Raw genomic sequence first — 19,611 nt, 5'->3', positions numbered from 1 at the left:
CAAATACGAGAGTAAGTCAACGTACGTGCCAGAGAAAAATTGGAAGGCTTCAAAAATAGAGTGTTGACAGAATCAGACTAGAAAGATCCGGTCCTTCAGGTCAGAAACGCGGATTAATTTTTCCCTCAAATGAATGAGCTTCATGGCTTGTTGCCAAGCCTTAGGATCCAACGCCACAAAGTCGGGGTGGTGTCGCGAAAGATGGGAATGGCCGTTGGAACCCCAGACTCAAATCGTGTTTGGCGGGTGGTTGGTCGAATCACGATCTCTCTTACCTTGGCTGGAATAGTCGTCAAGGTTATCAAAAAAGTGCCAGATCGAGTCTGAGCTTAGACAACAAACGAGACAGATGCCCAACAAGAGTCCAGACTGTGCCTTCGCTGAATGAAGACATCTACGGACGAGCTTAGTCTAACTATGGTCAAGCGTCAACTGAGAGGCGCGATCTACTTTGATAGAGTCTTTCTTCGTCTCTTGACAAAGTCAAAATGTTGCTTGTTGACTTGCTGATGTTGTGTTCGCCCATGAGGTCAAGTCTGTCTGTGCCACTTCACTAACCTCCTCGGGCTCCTTTTGACCACCCCCGCGATCTCCAACACATCTCCACCTCTCCAACCCCATTTCTCCTACCCGCGTCCTTACTCCGCAGAATCCACCGTACGGGGATGGGTCGACAAATGGGCTACTAGTTGGAGCAGAAACCAATCCGGGACGTGGGATGAAAGTGGGAGGCGCCGGACCAAGTAGGCTCTACGGAGTACCTACTTATCAAGAGACGGCCTACATAGTACTGTACTTAAACTGTCACTGGTCGTCAGAGACTCTTTGGCCCTTGGTGTTTGTGTTCCTGTAACCCTGTATGGATACATCGTCTCATGCCCGGACTTCCCTGTCAGCGCATACGCAGTGAAGAGGAGACTAAACCAAGACCAGCGCACTAAATGTCTGCTCCCTGGTCTACACTCTATTCGTACAGCCAGTCATGGCAGTCTAACTCTACGGCCCACGTCCTTATTTCTTTACCTTTTTGCCTCGTCCCTCTTTCTCCACCTTCGCCAGTAGCCTAAATGCTGTAATGGGGGAGACAACCAGAGACGCATCTTCCAGCAAATCACGCGCCTTGCTCGTTGCAAGGAGCGGTCCACATTTCGGCGACGGAAACCACAACGAGAATAGCCACAATTCGGAGAGCCGTTCGTCCTAGCAAGCATACGGATACTTTATTCTTGCTCCGCTGTGCGTACGGAGTACTCTGTATCCTATCCCGGGGCACCTGGGGAAGGACGGTACTCTCTCCTCTGGGGCCCCAGAGAGCCACGTCTATTCCTATTAAGCTTGAACTGTCAGCATGCGCCCCTGGTCTACAGCCAGCAGGCGTTTTGTTTCTTTCATTGCTATGATGAAGAATGTCAAGGCATCTGGGAGGTAACCTGGGAGACAAGGTCATCCATCTTTTCATCTCATTACCTTTACGTCGCATTCAAGCTTCCCCACAGCTCCCTTGTCAAGTTTATGGTTTGTATACCTAGATGAGAGAACCATACTTTGAGACTACCGGCCGCGACGAGCTCAAGGTCATCACGTATCCGAAGAGTAGGTAGGATGCGCACGTGGGTGCTTCCATCTTTCACCAAAGTCTTTCTATGGCTGCGATGTTGGTTAACCCTGGATTCGCACACTCGTAAACCCGAGCGTCGTTCCCGTCGTCCATCTGACTACGGAGTACTGCGTAGAGTGCTATCCGTTCTGCCTTTAGCCTGCCAAGCCTAGTTTCTGAGACTAGCCCAGCCATGCCATGCTTGTTGCTGCATCCCATCCGGCCACCTCGATGGTCGACCACCACCACCACCACAGTTACCACACACCCCCCAAGATGCTTGCCGTATCCCACCCTTTGCCGGAAGCCTCCAATTGCACGACCTGGTCGGCTGATCGCAAAACCGAATAGGTTCCCCTCTCCCAAGAGCCAAGCCGTTCCTCTGCCGCCCCCGGCGGTCCAGCACCATCGGGCTGCCCTCTCCGTCCCTTCTGAATGGCGGAAAAATCTCATGGACAATTCACCGTCCGTCTTGGTACTCGTTGAGGCTCGGTTTTCTGGGGGTTTGAAGCACAGATGAGCGGACGAACGAGCTACACTAGACAAGATAGGATTGCAGCAGGGGTTCTTTGGGTTCTGGACGGGCTGGGAAACGCACAGGATCGATTGCGACCATGGCTCTCCGAACAGTTACTCCTCACCAGCACCTCCAATCCCCTTTTCCCCAGGGTACTTTTTGCTACCTACATGTGAGATGGCGAATTGCTGACTATTCTGGGAGTGAGGGGTCCCCGGGTTTCCATCCATCTGGGGAAAAGACGAGGGTTCAGATCAGCAAAAGAGGGAAAACACCATTAGAGATTTCCGATATATCAGGGCCGGCTGCCCACACCCTCAAATCCTCGCTTTCTTCTCTTCGTCGCTTCGTCTCCTTATCCAGTCCTCAGCCCATCACCCACCCCTCATCACATCTTGAGCTGACTCACCTTGGCTCGAGATTCAACCATCACAGGGTGTCGTCCACATCGGCCACCAGTCATTCAACTGCGATAGCAACACCAACCCCGCCAGAGCCTGGCCGTGTTGTGAAGAAACCAACCGCCCAACATGACGACGATGCAGAAGATTCTCAAGAAGATCGTCCACAATGAGTCCATGGAGACGGACCCCGCAGAAATCTACGGCTGGAGAGTCTTCGCGCTCGCCGCCTCCGCCTGCTTCGGCGCCATGTCATTCGGCTGGGACAGCTCCGTCATTGGTGGTGTCGTTGTCATGGAGCCCTTTAAGAAGTAAGTGACGACTTGGAGAGCATAAATCATCAAGTACCAATAAACTGACTTATCCAACCATAGCGACTACGGACTCAAGGATGCCAAGCCCGTGGAAACTGCCAACTTGACCGGTAACATTGTGTCCACTCTCCAAGCCGGATGCTTGGTCGGTGCTCTTCTCGCCTCTCCCATGACAGACAGATTCGGTCGCAAGTGGTGTCTTGTTACTGTCGCTGCCATTATCCTCGTCGGCGTTGTCCTCCAGGCTGTCTCTTCCGGTAGAATCGCCGCCATCTTCGTCGGTCGCTTCATCGCAGGTCTCGGTGTCGGCGGTGCCTCTGCCATCAACCCTCTCTACGTCTCCGAAAACGCGCCTCGTGCCATTCGCGGTCTCCTCACTGGCATGTACCAGCTATTCATCGTGACAGGAGGTATGATTGCCTTCTGGATCAACTACGGCGCCGAGGTCAACTTGACGGGAAAGACCATGTACATCTTTCCTCTCGCCATCCAGGGTCTGCCCAGTCTGCTGCTTCTCATCTGCATGCTCTTCTGCAACGAATCTCCCAGATGGCTGGCCCGCCAGGACAAGTGGGAAGAGGCCAAGAAGATTCTCGCCACTCTTCGTAACTTGCCCGAGAACCACCCCTATCTCGAAGATGAGTTCCAGGAGATTGTTGACCAGCTCCAACATGAGAGACAGCTCATTGGCAACGCCACCTTCAAGAACCTGCAAAAGGAGATGTGGACCATCAAGGGCAACCGCAACCGTGCTCTTATCTCCATCTTCCTCATGATCTGCCAGCAAATGACGGGAACCAACGCCATCAACACCTACGCCCCTATGATCTTCAAGAACCTCGGTGTCACCGGTCGCTCCACGCCTCTTCTGTCAACCGGCGTCTACGGAATCGTCAAGGTTCTTGCCTGCATCTGCTTCTTGCTCTTCATGGCCGACTCTCTCGGCCGTCGTCGCTCGCTTCTCTGGACTTCAATCGCCCAGGGCTGCTGCATGTTCTACATCGGTCTTTACGTCCGCATCTCCCCACCCATTGCCGGAGAGCCTGTGCCAGGTGCTGGCTACATGGCCCTGGTCGCCATCTTCCTGTTCGCCGCATTCTTCCAGTTTGGCTGGGGTCCGGCCTGCTGGATTTACGCCTCTGAAATCCCGGCAGCTCGCCTTCGCTCCCAGAATGTCGCTCTTGCTGCTGCTACCCAGTGGCTCTTCAACCTCATCGTCGCCCGTACTGTCCCGAACATGCTGGCTACTGTCGGTGCTCACGGCTACGGGTAAGTGGTTTCTGGTTAGACCTTCCTTCAAATTAACATTCAACTAATGTTTGTGACAGAACCTATCTCATCTTTGGAAGCTTCTGCTTCTCCATGTTCTTCTTCGTCTGGTTCTTCGTCCCCGAGACCAAGGGTATCTCCCTCGAGCACATGGATGCTCTGTTCGGTGTCACCGACTATGACTCTGACAAGAAGTTGAACCACGACAACCTGAGCGAGACCAAGGGCTCCCCCGCCGAGATTCAGGTTGAGTCTACCAACCCCGCCCACGCCCACGTCCGCAAGGAGTCGGCCTAGGCGGTTATGTTTGGAAGGAGACATGATGCTAGGATTTGTGAGGAGATGCTATAATGTCAAATGACGGAAAGGTGTAAGCGGGTTCGATCTTAGATGAGATTTAGAAAGGGGTTGAGATGCGTAGTGGGAAGTGGCCCCTAAGCACCTAGTTGCGCCATTTGATACCAATCTTTTGAGACCAAAACCACGCACGGCAAAGGTCTATGACCATAACTCAATAAAGTTTTGAATTCACCATAATGCTTACCCGCCAAGTGAAATCCCACTGTCAGGCCTTACACGCCCTAGGCTGCGAGCGATCGCCCTCGACATTCGTGAGGTACCATACAAGTCTCAGGTTCTGCCCTGCTTCCCCTTGACCAAATTCGGCCTTTACTCTAAAAGTATATTGTAGGTTCATCGCCGTGAGGAAGCACCGGCTAGGATTGCTTAAATCGACTGTATAGTTCGTATACCTTTACAGAACCACATGAAGCCTTGAGAGAGATAGGACTATTGAAATTACGCCTATAGAACGCTGCCCATTGTTTGCTTGCAGCCGGGTATTGCTGGGTTTACATCATGCAACGATCGCTGGTGAAATTGACCATGAAACGCCGAAACCCGTCGGGGTCATCTGGATTGCCCCAAGATAGCAAGTCGAACCATTCGACTCGTGCCCATAGTCCCCTATCCTTTTACCCCCGTTGCTGAGCCGCAGCATGTTGTCTGGTCTGGAAAGAGACCCCGAGTAGACGCCTAAAGTAGCTCCATGATAACATATGAACGAGAGAAACATATCAGAACACGCTCGCAAGTGTATCAAAACCAAACCTCCGTCTACTGTCCTCCTGGGGCGCCCGCTCCGTCAAAGATGATGAGCGGCCATTGGCCGACGGGAGCTGTGACAGAAGCCATATCGGCCGCTGTCGCCGCCTCAGTCACAGAAGTGGGATCCCTAGACCCGCCGCCCAGAGTCAACAGGGCATTAGCGCTGTATCTATCTTGGCTGTCTGCCATTGCCGCTGTCCAGTCGTGCCAGGTATTCCCTTGTGACGCTGATTGTCTCCAGAGGAGCTCCGCCGCAGCCGCAGAGCCGGCCGGGTCTGCAACATGCTGAGTGGCTTGGGATGCGAACGCAATCAGTGGATTGGTCTCAGCCGTGTTGTCCTCCCCGTTTGTGGGCTGCGTCGCCGCAGGCGTATACGCGTATCCATTGTTTACCTCGAAATTACTTGTCGATGCCATGGTGTTGGTGCTTGGTGGCTGCTCGGTGTAAGCTAGGGAAGGGTATGGAGTTGTCCCATTCTGATTCTCCGCGTCAGCGTAGAATGCCTTCGTAGCCGCTTCGTCGGCACTTGCAGCCAGGGCCTGCGCTGCTTGAGGCTGAGACGTAAGCTGAAATGGTGACGCCTCTGCCGTTGATGGTTCGGTCTTGATCGCTGGAGCAAGTGACGACGAGTCCTTTTGTTTTTGGTCGTGTTCAATCCAACTGATTGTCCGTTCAATAATAACACTGATTTCGTTACTGATACGTGCGCCAGTTCCTAGATATGAGCGGTTAGTCTCAAAAGTTCCGATTGATATATCCAGAAATAGGACTTACCCAGTAACGAGACAGTCGCATTGATGATCTCCATCCAATCCTTCATCTCCTCTCGAAGGGTTGCAATCTGATTAGGCGTTGCCTCGAACCTCCGTTCCCAGTGGGCGACCAATGTGGTGAAAATGGCGGCACCGTAAACTGCCATTTGGTACCACGTGGTATCGAGAGACTTCAGCTTCACCAGGCTCTTGACAGCATTGAGCATGTGCGCAGCAGTCTCTTCGCATATGCGGGCATTTTCGAGGAGAAACTTGCGATCGGTGGTCATGGCCACGGATGGATGGCGTAGACACAATCGAAGCTCAAGGGCGTACATCTGTATGTACAGGGCATACATACGGCCTTCATGTTCATTCTGCCCTGGGTTGATTTGGAGCGATTCGGGGAGGTTTTCCTTCCAGAGACGAAGCTGCTCTTCTAGAGAGTTGACAACATCAACGTAACTCTTGGGGTCGCGCTTGACGCTGTAGATGTTGGAGTACATCTCCATGAATAATGGCAAGATCTTGAAGCCTGCCAGCCCAACGTGATACGTACAAGGCGTCGTTACCGACGGGTCGACGCCGTCTGGCGTCAGGGCCTCGTCGGCGATCGGCTCGGGAAACTCGACATCGTACTCCTCAACCGTGATAGGCATAGGCCGCCCAAGGCGCCCGTTCAGAGTGACATAGACGAGAAGGATGGTCCACCAAGTGCGCTTACGGATCTCGTTCTCAAGATTCGTCGTCTCGCCTGGTCCCTTCATGGCGCGGTGCATATTCAGGTCGATAGCGCGGTGGAAGGCAAAGTTGGTGACCATGGAGCCGCACCCTGGCTTGGGGAAGCTACGGCTGTGAGCGCAAATCATCGCCATGGCCTGCACCGCTGCCACTGATTGCGAGGATGCCAAGTCAAACATTTTGCTCAAAGCATAGTGATAATGCTTGTTCGACAGTTCATTGAGTTGGGATCGTGTTTCCTGCTGTTCCCAGTTTCGCACGCCGTATTGGAAGTAAATGGTCGCAAAAACCATGTGTACCATGACCTGGTCAGGCACACTTGCTTCGAAGCCGGGTTCGTCGTACATACGAGTGAGCTATAGATGGTCAGAGCTGGCAAACTTGAATCGACATTGGCCTACTTACGATGTTCATGAAGCTAGGCTTGTGCAGGACTGGCAGAAAAGGCCAAATCATGAGAAAGTACCATTCCGAGTAAGTGAAGGCGTCGCTCCTTGAAGGAAGCTCAATGTTGACTGTAGGATTGATGTTCATGCTGGACTGCAGAAAGGATTGTAGAGACTTGTTATACAGAGGCTGCGCATCCTTGGCGTCTGGTATCGGCTCGTCAATGTCGGGGGCATCGAACGAGGTGACGTCGATTGTCGTTCCCAAAATGGACAACTGGGTGCCCTTGATTGAGCTGAGGGGTGCACTGTCAGAGCCCACGCCCAGATGATTATGGACGGGACGTGATTCGAGCGTCGATCGAGGGAATGAGCGACCACCGGCAGGTTTGTAGTTGTAGTTCTTGACCCAGACGGAACCGACCTTGGTCCAGGCATCCTTCTCGTTGGGGTCTTCGATGGCATTGCCCATGTGGTCATAGGTTGCGCCAGGAGTCGGGTAGTTTATGGCGTACGGAGACCATTGGTACGGTTTGACCTCGGTGCCGTTGTTCTCGAGCAGCTTTTCGAGTTCGCGGATGTGGTTCATCATGTCGGTCTTTTCCCTTTCGAGCTCCTGGAGGTAGCCTCTTCTTTCGGTTCGGCCAGTGACGCGATCGGTGACGAAGCAGTCGAGATTCTGGCTGATGCAATGGGAGCATCCTTCGGGGAGGGCATCGCATCGAATCTTTCTGACCTAACGGTTATTGTCACGAGGGTTAGTACGGAGAGGCTAAAGATGCGAGCGGGAATGTGATAATGGGGCGATGCAGTATCGTGAAGAGCTCGGTACGAACTCAAGAAGAGTAGTCAAGACGCACCTTGCATCTGTCGCAGGCCTGACCTGTCCGAGTGTACGACGACAGGCGGTTCTTGACAACAGAGGAGAAGTCTTCCTGGCCGCCCTTGTCGAGTCTCGGCAGCTTCACCTTGGGCGCGGGTGTGGTGGAGGCGACATCTTCAGAGGGAGTAGCTGCATCGCCAGCTTCAGCCGGTCGCTTGGGCGGGCGACCCGGCATGGTCTATTGTTTTCTCTCCCTCTTTTTCTTCTTCTCCCTCCTCTCTTTCGGTAAGAAATTGTAACTCGAAATTGGCGCAAATTGGAGCGAAGAATAAAGTGTCACTGGCGACGCGCGGGACGGGAAGAAAGTCGCGACGGGGATTGCCGTGGATGATGGAGGTTGCCGCGCTTTTAGGAGAGCTGTGCGCTGCTCAGTGCTGAGGTGCCGGAAGGAGAGCCGGGGGGGAAAGCATCCAGTGCCGGAGGGGGGGGATCAGTAAGGTAAGGTACCTACCTACCCGTGCTACCTAAGGGAAGGTATCCGTACCGGACGCAACTGGGGCGCGGGAGCTGATGGCAAACGCAAACGCAAACGCACTGCGGCACAGGGGGCGAGGTGCTCCCAACCTGTCGGGATGCGGGAGGGCGGCACGGCGGGCGGGTTCCAGGCCAAGCTACCCGTAATTGAACCTGTGAGGGACCTTGCCTCACCGAGCTTGAACTTACTCACTAAGAATCTGAGACGCACTTGACCCGTTCGTTCACTAAGAGCTGTACATGCCAACTCCAAGAACGCTTGACACTTGATTAGCTTGACGCTTGACACGCGCAGTGCTCTAGATCTACTGATGAGACCTAAACTCCCAATCAGGCTTGCTGATAACGCATTCCAGTAGCTCAGACTTGAAAGTAAGAGGAGTGAGAGGTGTGGAGTCTGGACACTGACTGAAGTGAGACTTGGTAAGATTGGACGAGCGGTAGGTAGTGCTGAATCCTCATAAAGTTCAACAGCAAGATGTAAGTAAGTCTTTCTCGGGCCAAGGGCTTGCAATACAATGATCCAGGTACCAAGCACTCGTTGTATGTAAGGAATGAGTAAGAGCGGTATGGTTTGTGATGAGATGGGAAATAGGAGATGCCGGACTATTCGACTTTCAACGCCGAGCCCTCAGGAGATTTCTGGTGAGTGAAACAGGCAGACGAGGAAGAAAGATGCGCATCTCTCAGCATGCCAAGCCAAGCATACGAATTCAAGTTCGTTTGGGTTCAAGATTGGGTCCAACGAAAATCGAGTCGATGAGATTCGATGAGCGATGAAGTGGCGCATCGTGGCGTCGGCCGACAATGGACGGGAACGAGAGATCCCAGTGTTCCAAGGTTCTAGTGCCAGGGCCAAGGCCGTAAACTAATACTAAAATGAGTACGAATGTATTACATTTCAAAGTCTAGCCCTCAGAACTATCCGTCCAGACTCAGCCTGTCCGTTGTTGTCCTACCACCAGCTTGACACGATTGCAACCGACCCTCCTTTACGGTCGACAGACCCATGTGTTCATGGTCCCATCTGCCTGCCTCGTTGTCCCTCCCCCAAGATGCCCTGTCCATGTCTCACTAGACTTTCAAGCGTAGTCTGGCTTGTCGTGACCGGGTCCTTCAAAGGGAGCCTACGAGCCTCCTTTGTGTTCTTGCTGCGAACGTAGGTATCGGCCCAAGTATCACTCAACCATGCTCAGCTTGCGGCAAGTCTTTCCTCGTCCGTAGACTAGGTACGCGGCAACGCCGCCGAGGGAAGTCATCGGAGTCAAGTAACGGTACAAGGCACGCGGGCATGGCTGGAAGATGTAACCAACTACCTGTGCCGCCCCGGATTCGGGCAACGTCTGCTTTGTTCCACATGAGACGCCTTAATGAGCGAGACGCCCTACGGCAAGTCAATCCGAGAACATGGAACCGAGTCAACATTTCTTCTTCGAGTAAGTCGGCTGCCGTCACTCTCTTCATGAAAGCATGCACATACAGCCCAGAGACGAAATGCCAAGCCTTGTTAGCTATTCCTCTTCGATGATGGCTTTGAACAGAACTACCAGACGTCTATGGTTATGAAAGTCTCGCCCAACCTCAGATGTCACCGTTTACATGGCACGTACACATCGCCATCATTAACCTGCTATTGAAGGCTGAATCGCGGAGACGAGCAGGGAAACCAACATCGGAAACACGTCTTCACCTAGCCCGTGAGTGCCGCGTCACAGCAGGGCTGCCGAGGACGATGAGGTCCATGCCAGAGGTCGATGCGTCCGAAGAGTTGGGCCAACTGACATGCCTGTTGCAAACACGTCTTTGTCCATGGACGGACGACAAGTTGGGTCGAAGATGAGAATGTTGTCCAAGTGACACATTTCTGCTTCATCATATGCCAAAACTGCTCGATCCAGAACGTGTCTGGACTTCTCGCGTGGCTCACCAATGCAAAGTGACTCAGATTCCACCCCGTTCAAATCGAATGGATAGATTCGTGTCAATTGTTTAGCTCTGATTGGATCTCGAACGAATACAACTATTCGGAGCCCCTTTCGGCCGGCCTCCAAGGCACACCAGTGATAGCTGAGAAATAAAGTACCCATTGGTGCGCTTTTGCTTGGGGCCTGACAAGAACAACGAAGGCGAAATTGTATATCGAGTAAGTTGATAATTCTAAGTCCAAGTTTTCCAGCAAAGTAGACCTCAACCGGGATCCGAGAATGAAAGAAGCGCAAATGCTAGACCTTAGGTGACGTACTAGGGCGGAAACTCTAACTTATAAGGCTGCTAGGACGTGGGGATTTTTACCGCATCGAATAATGAAAAGACCAACAGACTGCAACTTAATATCTACAGAACAAGAGGTACCTAGCAGGGCTTCAATAAGGTTCTTAGCCTCGAGGGATATCGTGTTAGTCTCTTACACGTGCAATGCAGCTAGTGCCGAAGCGGGGTGGGAAGATGCAATTTGACGGAGGAATGAAAAACATATCCGGGCAAGGGTTGGTTAAGGGACAACTCACTGAATGAGTGTCTCAATGAGTGTCTCAATGAGTATTTGGTTTTGAATGAGCAAGTCACGGCATGAGTGAGAGAGTAAGTGGATGATCGGATGAGGAGAAAGGCCGTGGATCGTGAGAATGCAGTGCCCTGAATTGCAGCAAACACCTCAGCAATAGGCAGGTAGGGCAGGTGGGCCCGGCTAAGGCGCTGTCTGCCCGTAATTCTGACGTGGTCACCTCATGTCATGGCAGGGAACCCCGCCATTGCGCCGTGCCCCTCCAAGTTTATCGTGCGCTCGATAACAAACTTCAACTGAAATTCAGTCTTCCCAAGTTTTACCCCGCGATACTTTTCGACCAGACCACACTTCAGCTTCCCAAACCCGGCACTCACAGCTCCGTTCTCATCCGTCTTCCCATCTCATTCTTGACATTTTTGTGTCTCCATCTACCTAGGCAGCTAACATGTCGTCCTCCATCATTGAAACCATACCCATCGATCACGTGCCTGCCGATCACGTCGTTCACGTCGCTTTCTTCAAGGAGATCGAGAATGCTGCCTTTTTGCACCAACAGCTCCTCGACCGCAACGCAGACTTTGAGTATGCATTGATCGATGCCTCCGTGGTATGGCACACAGCCCATCTGCACTAAGCAGTAGGCGCCGGAAATGACTGCTAATTACAAACTTCAACAGGCCGTCTCCCGAACCCATATCCTGGCTGCGGCCTTCAAGGCCGTGACCGCAAAGGTTGACGGCAGCCTCAAGACCCCAAACGTCCATTCCGAACTCGTCGCGTCCCTCAGCTCTGCCAACAATGTACGGTGACTTGTCTTGGATTTCAAGAATTGGGTTTCAGGTACTTTGGGGTTCAGGCACTAACTGGTAATTAGATTGCAGAAGCCTACCGTCGCTATGGTATCAGCCCGTCGACCAAGGACGTGATCGTCGTCAAAATCACCTCCCCGAGCGGCCCGCCCTCTGCCCAAGACGTGGAGCAACATCTCAAGGATAACTTCCAGGGTACCCCGACCCCGTTTACGGACGAATCCATTGCGACATCGACAGATTGGGCCAAGGTGCGCAAGTACTATAAGTTGAACGGTCTCGCATGGCTCGACGCCATCAAGGACGAAGCGGAGCGCAGAGAACAGCTGGAGACTCTGGTTCTGGGTGCAATGGCATTGCGCACGGCATAAGCTGCCAAACTACGCCGGCGCATGCGTGGAACGTACAGGTCATCCACCTCTGTTCTTTGAATGGATTTGTCGTAAGTCATATAATCGTAATTGCTAGGCTCTAGTTCTCGAGGGATATCTAACCCAGTACCTAGGATCCAACTCCTCGCAGCCCGGACGATTTCGAATTCCAAAAAATGCGCGCAAGTTTAGACGGATACCCCCATACTACTCTTCATTCTCCTCACCAATTCACTGAACATCGCATTGCGTCCACTTCGTGTTCGCTGTACCGCATCCCGATTTTCATGCGCTCTTCTTAAGAGATACTTCATGCATTCTCCAGTCGACCCCCAAACGAGATACTTGTACGCTTCGATGGCCTGGGACTCTGCTCTCTTCTGCTCCCGCATATTGCCCGAACCTGTCGGACAGACTAGCTCGCAGCTAACTTCGTCCGCCATGCCTTGCAATTGTGCAAAGACTACCTCAGTACAAGCTTCCCCATCGATACAAAGTTTTCGAGCCCGCCTGACGGACTCCGCATTGTGGGAAGCAATGATCAAGCTGATTGATGGCATTCGGAGATCACCCTGCAAAACATTTCCCCATTGTTTCCTGAGGAGACTCTCGGCAATGCCATCGTAGCAGGCATCCGTGCCTTCTTTCGTTTCGTGGATGAGGTGTCTCGGGTCGGTTTCAATGTATGCACCGCGCACAAGCTTTACGCCCAAGGTGAAGCCTTCTTCTCTTGCGACTCGAAGATGTCTTGAGAGCGTCTCTGGGGTTGACTTTAGGTACGCCTGATACGTCCCGTAGACAAGTGCTTGCCTTGGGGCGGTATTGTACTTTCGCATGTACTCCATGGTCCAATCGTCGATAACAGGCTGCAGAGAGGCCTGCTCAGCGTCGAACAAGAGGCGAACACCACGCTCGGAAGCGAGAGAGCAGACGGAGTTGATGGCGTCGGTCAGAGCGGCAGAACGTGGCAAACGTTCTGCGAGAGAATCTAGTGCTTGACGACCGGCACCAGTAAATCTGCCAGAACAATCAGTCAGTAGACGTGGTTTGAAGGATCAAGATGGAGAAATGAAATGAATGGTTCCTACTTGAGAGCAACAAAGTCTCCTGGTTCTGTCAGCTGTACTGTCTTCAAGGTACCTGTGGCCCAAGGAATAATCTCATTGCGATTGCACTCTTCCGCAATCTTGCCTTGGCTACAAGCACCCAATTCCTTTTTCTGAGCGTTGGCCAAGGCAACCTCCTTTGCGTATCCCAGTATGACACCCGAGAACCCAATGTCTTTGAGACCCTTGATGGTTCGACCAACTTCGGCTGGAGTTTCTCCGGCGCAGAAGTGTGCGTAAACTGTTTTCTTTAGGAAGAAACGCAGGAGCGGGTTCTTGTCTGGGTTGAGCAGTGGATTGGTAGCGTGTGCAAGGACGGACATTAGCCATAGCGAGGGCGGAAGAAGGATAGGCGAGGAGGATATTGTTGATGTCAGTAGGGAGCGGACGATGACGTTCAGTGGAAGGATGGATAAGGATGTTGGTGGGCCCATTGATGGTGGTGATGAGGATATTATTGTCGATGATGGTGTCTTACGTTCGAGTGCCAGGTGTGTAGGTGTCGTGTCTGCGTCTAAGAGCTGATTATTCAACAAAGGCCACCTCGTAGACAGATGGATGGATCTTTCCAATGTACTCATGGGAGGGAAGCTGCCATGTTGTCGAAATCCAGCGCGCGAGGCAGACGATAGGAAGGCGGCATGCAATGGTCTTCTACTAAGAGCAATGCTGTATTGTTGAGTAGGTGCAAACATGCCCGCGGCTCAAGGACCGCAAGGTAAACGCGCCCTTTGTAGAAGCTGAGGCTTAGGATGCCTTGGAAAATGCAATGATCAATGCGAGTTGAGGAAACAAAGCTTGGTAGCGGAGTAGGGCAGAGGGGTGGTTGCCTATTTCTAAGGTAGGCTTGATTGATGGATAGTTATTTACTTAGTGACATGGAATATCGGCGCGAGAGGTACTACAAGGTAGGTAGGTACTGTACTCGACAACCCTACACATGACATAGCCTTTATCTAGCAGTCTTTGCAAGACGCCCGAACCCACAGACAGTCAGTCCCAAGGCCGTCTCACGGACTGTGCCGTAATCTCAGGTAGGCCAGTGTCAATGGCCAAGAAGATGAGGTATAGCTGTGCGCCGAGGCAGGTCAAATAGCCAACGATGGCTTTGGTCAAGTTGAACCAAGGCCCCCCTTACCTCTTCCCACAGACCCGTCACGTGGAGGTCTTGTGCCTCAGAGAGATAGCCGACTGGCGGAGGCGGAGCGTTCGGACGGACCCTGGCGATGATGCAGAGCAATTTGCGAAGCCTCCCATTGGCGAATGGCCTTGACCTGTGATGGCGGTGCGATTGGGTTCCATCAAGATGGTTTCGATGCAACCAGGATATTCTGCGACTCGAACATTCTAGTGATTGTGACCTTCCATCTGCAGTCAACTAGATGGCCGGCCATCTTGGTACTTGAGCAGGCGTAGGGTACTGCGGCGATGTCCTGTGGTACACTGTCTCAGTTTCGCGCGGCATAGGGCCAGCTAGGCCATATTGAATCGGGCGGCGCAATAGCCTGCGGATTCCTTCTCCTTCGCAATGCGGCGGTCACGCGCCAGCTTCGGGGCTTTCTGCTTCACGCAGGCTTGGCTCGGCTCGGCGATCCTCAGCGCAACCAACAATCCGTGGTTACACAGCACCTGAAGGACGGTTTTTTTTTTTTGCAATGAGGTCCGCTTTCCCGGTGGAGAATCTCGAATTAACCACTCTGAGGCTGATCGGCCTTCGGTGTCTTGCCAGATCCAAACCGCCTGCGTAGAGATTCCACATAGCCAATGGGACGGCCCCGAGCAAGACCAACAGCGTCCTGTAATCCACCGTATACCAGTCCAAAGAGGAGGCCATATCTTGCTGTGCGAGCTGCCGTTGGAAGAGAGAAGCGATCTAGATTGAACAAGACCTATTAGTACGCGCATACATGCGCCTGCATGGGACGGAGTTGACCTACTCCACAGACTGAAAGTACCGGCCACGGTCAAACTGGCGGAGACGGTACTGATGAGATCGCTCTGGCCTCGATACCGGTCGATGGTGCTCTCCAAGCCAAAGGCCATGAGGGTCCAGAAACTAAGTCTGGCTCCCATGGTCAAGCCTTCCCTGAGGCCGCCGTACATGGTGTGGTAGTTCTTGCTCTTGTGGTAGAGATACCATCCGGTCGTCGTTGTTGGCATCTTGTGCGCGTGCTCAGCACGGAAGCGCAGCTGAGCTATGCGACCTCCATGGGCGAGACCCAAAGTAGTTCCGATGCCAAATCCAATAAGCCCTGCGAGCGGGATTCGTGCTGGTGTCGGGATGGAGAGGCGTGCCTCGGAAGGCTTCTGGCCGAAACTGAGGCTCTCGGCCAACGTCATCTGCGGTCGTTCGGCCATGGTGGGATCGATACTGGGAGGATAATCGGTTCCGAGTTGTGTTTTGTGATTTTCATTGGCGTATTCAGACATCTTGGAAGAGCGGACAGCTTGTGGCTGTTGGCAATTGAAGACTTTGGTGACGAAGACCGGGATGCACGGCCAATGTGCTCACCTCAGGTGCAGAAGTCCGTGATCCGTCAGCTCCTGGCAGCTTGGGCCATCTCTTCATACAACACGAAGTCATGTGATTTCGCATTGGGGAAAGTGCCCCGCGGTCCCAAGCTCTGTCGGTCGCGACTTCCCCGCTGCTTACCTGACAGCTGCCACCTGAGAGAAAGTAAGGTACCTTGCCATAGTTCTTCACCCACCGACGATCCCCAACCAACATCTTGGTTTGCGACGTCCTACTGTCGCCTCCAACACCTTGCATTCAATCTCCATAAGGTAGAACAGGTACACCTCGCAAACATGGTATGAAAATAGGTCGCTGCCTTTCGAAACCTTATCGTACTAACACTCTTGATCAGCAGATCGACGAGACCTTCTTCTCGGTACGCTTCAAGTACGGTGCCCACACCATCTTGATGTTTGTCGACGGCCAACAGCAATTCTCCGAAGTAACCACATCGCTGCTCGAGGTGCTCCGCGATCGCTTCCCCGATGGCCTTACAATCAACCACACTTCCCCCGAGACAACCGCCGTTCCTGAAGGCGACGTACAACTGGCTTATGCCCTGCCAGTCAATGCCACCGATTTGACTCAAGGATGGAAGAATATCAAGGTTTCTGACAGCGATACGCCAGTTGGCAAGGGCTTCAAAGATAATTGCATTGTCGCATTCTCGTTTGATACAGATGAGCCTGAGTTCTTGGTCGATATCCCGACCCTGGATGATGAGATGGAGGATGAAGAGGGCATGGGGTCGGACGCATGATGGATAACACTTGGGATTTCAAAAACGATACACGCATGGCGTTGGGCGATGGGGTCGCAGAATTATGAATCATGTGCGTCAAACTTGAAAGGAGTGGCCTTTCACAGACACACAACAACATCTGTCTGCACAGATGCATGAATACCAGGCAATGAAAGATAACGCCTTGGCTAACTCACACTCATAGATAGTAAAGCGAACATCCAAAAAGTTCTGGGCATCGAAACAAGCTTGTTTTTAAGTTAGCAGGCTACCTAAGACAGTTCGTCATGACTGCCACGACTGGAGACCTTTGCGTAAGCACATCTGGCCCTTAGAATTCGGGACTTATTGGTACATCACAGTCTAAAGGCTTCTTGTGGCTTTGTTTAATGCAAAGAACATGTGAAATTGAACCGCAATTGGTAGGAAGATGCATTCATTGCGCATTGCATCGAGGCAAGAAATTACCTTACGATTAGGACAGTGCCTGGAACAAATGACGTCGGTGGCCTGGACCCGGCTACTTTACAGCAGGTGAAATGGTCTCCACTACGGAGCACGGGGGCACCCCAGGTGCCTAGACACAGTGCCTGGCGCCCTGGTCAGGGTTGCTGTCGCTGTAGCTAGGTATCCATTTGGACCCCTTTTCCACACATGTTCCGTCCCATGTCACCCCCGAACGCAAATTGCGACGGAAAGCTGGACGAAACAGGAGGAACTACTCCGTATTATTATTGTGATTATTTTTCTTCCCTTTCCAACTCGACTGTAATTATTCATACGACTAGACTAATCTTTTCTTTCGGCTTCATATCCCTCTTTTCACATCAAGGAGGCTCGACACCGAACACAGCTGCAGAGTCATTGACTTCTGCTTCATGCTGCCGTCTACATGTCCCTAGTGGCCCTCCTCCGCCATGGCCTCCGCCTCCTGCTGCCGCTGGCGGTAATCTCGACCTTTTGGCTCTATCTCTATCCCGTCTTCTTGGGATGCGCATTCCCTGTCGCTCCAACCGGCAGCGCATCGACGAGTCCGAGCCATGTCGCCGACAGCAGCGCCGCTGCTTTCCTCGAAGCCGCGCGACAACATATTCCTCTACCAATCCCCCTACGATCAAGCGAAGCTCGCCCCGCGCCTTTCCGCCTTCTTGCGCTTGGTGACCCCCAGCTCGAGGGCGACACGTCCATTCGAAAACACAATGGCCCAATCTTCCCTCACGCGAGAAGTCTATGGTCCCATGTGACCTTTGGATCGAGTCACTCGCTGCGCCAGCGCATTCGTCACTCTCTGCACGACATTGTCGATATCTTCTGGGAGGACGTCTTTGACGAGCTCGAGTCCATTCGCAAGCGGATAGACCTCTTTGGCAACGACTTTTACCTGGCACATATCTTCCGAACGGTACACTGGTGGACTCGCCCTACCCACGTTACCGTGCTCGGGGACCTCTTGGGCAGCCAGTGGATTGGCATTGAAGAGTTCCGGCGCCGCGGCCGTCGGTATTGGGATCGCGTGGTGCGAGGGGCCGAGAGGGTTCCAGACGAAGCTGCAGTGTTCCCGGCCATGGAGTATGACCTCACTGACTACCTTTCCGTCTCTGGTGAGCCCTCTGCTGTGTGGCCGCGCCGTGTCATCAACGTGGCCGGCAACCACGACATTGGTTACGCCGGCGATATCAATCAAGACCGCTTCGGCCGGTTCGAGCGCCTCTTTGGCAAGGCAAACTATGAGCTACGCTTCGAGCTCCCCATCCAAGACCCGAAACTCAACGCCACCATTGTGGACGACGAGCAAAATCCCGAGTCCGATCGCCTGGCCCCAGAGATTCGCGTCATTGTCCTGAACGACATGAATTTGGATACTCCGGCCAAAGACACGTCCCTCCAAGACGACACATATGCCTTCATCAACGCAGTCATTGAGACTTCGGCAGCGGTAGAATACAGCGGCCATTTCACCGTTGTGCTGACTCACATCCCGTTGTACAAGCCTGAAGGTGTTTGCGTCGACGCGCCCTTTTTCGACTTTCACGGCGACCACGACGGTGGCGGAGTCAAGGAGCAGAACCTGCTCTCGGCTGACGCGAGCAAGGGCTTCCTCGAGGGCATCTTTGGCATGAGCGGTAACACGGAGGCGCCCGGCAACGGCAAAGGTCGCCGCGGCGTCATCTTGAACGGCCACGATCACGAGGGCTGTGACACGTACCACTACGTCAACCAGACGAAACCAGACCAACAAGATCGGTCATGGGAGGTCGAAACCTGGCCGACCGCAAAGAGCCGCGGCGCAGTCGGCGCAGCTGGTGCTCCGGGGCTGAGGGAGATCACGGTTAGGAGCATGATGGGCGACTTTGGCGGCAACGCAGGTCTGCTCAGCGCCTGGTTTGACGAGACTACGTGGACCTGGCAATTTGAATATGCAACTTGCGCCTTGGGCACCCAGCACTTTTGGTGGTTCGTCCACATCATCGACTTCATTGCAGTCGTAGCACTTGTTGCGTACGGCGTTTTAGTCGTGACAGCGACAAGCAGTGCCAGCGTTGCAGCACCAGCACCAGCACCAATCCCGGAGGAAAAGAAGATGGTTCAAAAAGGGGAGGCCAATTCATAATAATGTTGCTCAAATACCCGGCCAGGAAAAGCCTTGTCTCATTTCTAGTATACAATCTCATTTTGTAGCATTACTCGCATCGTTCTTGCAATTTCCATCCGGCATGCTGTGATATTATGTCTGACCTTTTTCGTTACGATGGCAACAGTGTCCATCCATCGCCTTTATGATGCATAAGTATAAGGACAGCGCTGTCGGTGATAGAACCTTGGGCTTGTACACCCGAGCTGTTACGGATATCTTTCACCAGTCGCGAAGGACCCAGCAGCTGCCCCTTGCCCTAAGTTCCACGACACATCCCCCAAGCCAACACGTCCGGACAGCTCCGCGGTGAGGCAATGGGTTAGGCGTTCAGCTCACACGTCCAGCTTGCGATATTAGAATAGATCAAGCTGTGTTCTCTGCCGCTTGCCAGCGCTGAACTATGGGGGACGACCCTGCGCAGAGCTGCCAGATTGCGCTGCGTACCTGATCTACTGCGAGATGTCTCACCGCCATGTGGTCTCGTA

The 19,611-nt window shown here is 53.0% G+C and overlaps 7 protein-coding genes across 7 annotated transcripts; 4 read left to right on the top strand and 3 right to left on the bottom strand.

The window, feature by feature from the left end:
- Positions 1–1,529: 1,529 nt before the first annotated feature.
- CABS01_15937 (uncharacterized protein) lies at positions 1,530–4,395 on the top strand (the record flags this gene model as incomplete). The annotated part of the gene is made up of 5 exons (XM_060549270.1): positions 1,530–1,597; positions 1,949–2,062; positions 2,629–2,826; positions 2,890–4,098; positions 4,158–4,395. The coding sequence occupies 5 exons, from the start codon at positions 1,530–1,532 to the stop codon at positions 4,393–4,395; spliced, it is 1,827 nt and encodes a 608-aa protein (XP_060390804.1).
- An 819-nt stretch (positions 4,396–5,214) lies between these two features.
- CABS01_15936 (uncharacterized protein) lies at positions 5,215–8,143 on the bottom strand (the record flags this gene model as incomplete). Its single annotated transcript, XM_060549269.1, has 4 exons — positions 5,215–5,921; positions 5,981–7,055; positions 7,105–7,821; positions 7,946–8,143. The coding sequence occupies 4 exons, from the start codon at positions 8,141–8,143 to the stop codon at positions 5,215–5,217; spliced, it is 2,697 nt and encodes an 898-aa protein (XP_060390803.1).
- A 3,250-nt stretch (positions 8,144–11,393) lies between these two features.
- CABS01_15935 (uncharacterized protein) lies at positions 11,394–12,128 on the top strand (the record flags this gene model as incomplete). The annotated part of the gene is made up of 3 exons (XM_060549268.1): positions 11,394–11,555; positions 11,626–11,748; positions 11,823–12,128. The coding sequence occupies 3 exons, from the start codon at positions 11,394–11,396 to the stop codon at positions 12,126–12,128; spliced, it is 591 nt and encodes a 196-aa protein (XP_060390802.1).
- A 188-nt stretch (positions 12,129–12,316) lies between these two features.
- Positions 12,317–13,929, bottom strand: CABS01_15934 (proline dehydrogenase; the record flags this gene model as incomplete). Its single annotated transcript, XM_060549267.1, has 2 exons — positions 12,317–13,145; positions 13,217–13,929. The coding sequence occupies 2 exons, from the start codon at positions 13,927–13,929 to the stop codon at positions 12,317–12,319; spliced, it is 1,542 nt and encodes a 513-aa protein (XP_060390801.1).
- A 993-nt stretch (positions 13,930–14,922) lies between these two features.
- CABS01_15933 (uncharacterized protein) lies at positions 14,923–15,664 on the bottom strand (the record flags this gene model as incomplete). The annotated part of the gene is made up of 2 exons (XM_060549266.1): positions 14,923–15,107; positions 15,172–15,664. The coding sequence occupies 2 exons, from the start codon at positions 15,662–15,664 to the stop codon at positions 14,923–14,925; spliced, it is 678 nt and encodes a 225-aa protein (XP_060390800.1).
- Positions 15,665–16,042: 378 nt separating this feature from the next.
- Positions 16,043–16,509, top strand: CABS01_15932 (uncharacterized protein; the record flags this gene model as incomplete). The annotated part of the gene is made up of 2 exons (XM_060549265.1): positions 16,043–16,045; positions 16,105–16,509. 2 exons carry the CDS (start codon positions 16,043–16,045, stop codon positions 16,507–16,509), a joined length of 408 nt encoding a protein of 135 aa, XP_060390799.1.
- Positions 16,510–17,383: 874 nt separating this feature from the next.
- Positions 17,384–19,102, top strand: CABS01_15931 (uncharacterized protein; the record flags this gene model as incomplete). Its single annotated transcript, XM_060549264.1, has 1 exon — positions 17,384–19,102. The coding sequence occupies one exon, from the start codon at positions 17,384–17,386 to the stop codon at positions 19,100–19,102; it is 1,719 nt and encodes a 572-aa protein (XP_060390798.1).
- Positions 19,103–19,611: the final 509 nt, after the last annotated feature.

This window comes from Colletotrichum abscissum (assembly GCF_030869225.1).
Source record: "Colletotrichum abscissum strain IMI 504890 chromosome Unknown Scaffold_77.1, whole genome shotgun sequence".
Taxonomy (NCBI): domain Eukaryota; kingdom Fungi; phylum Ascomycota; class Sordariomycetes; order Glomerellales; family Glomerellaceae; genus Colletotrichum; species Colletotrichum abscissum.
The sequence above is the reverse complement of the archived record's forward strand: the minus strand, read 5'-3'. Positions and strand labels throughout refer to the sequence as shown.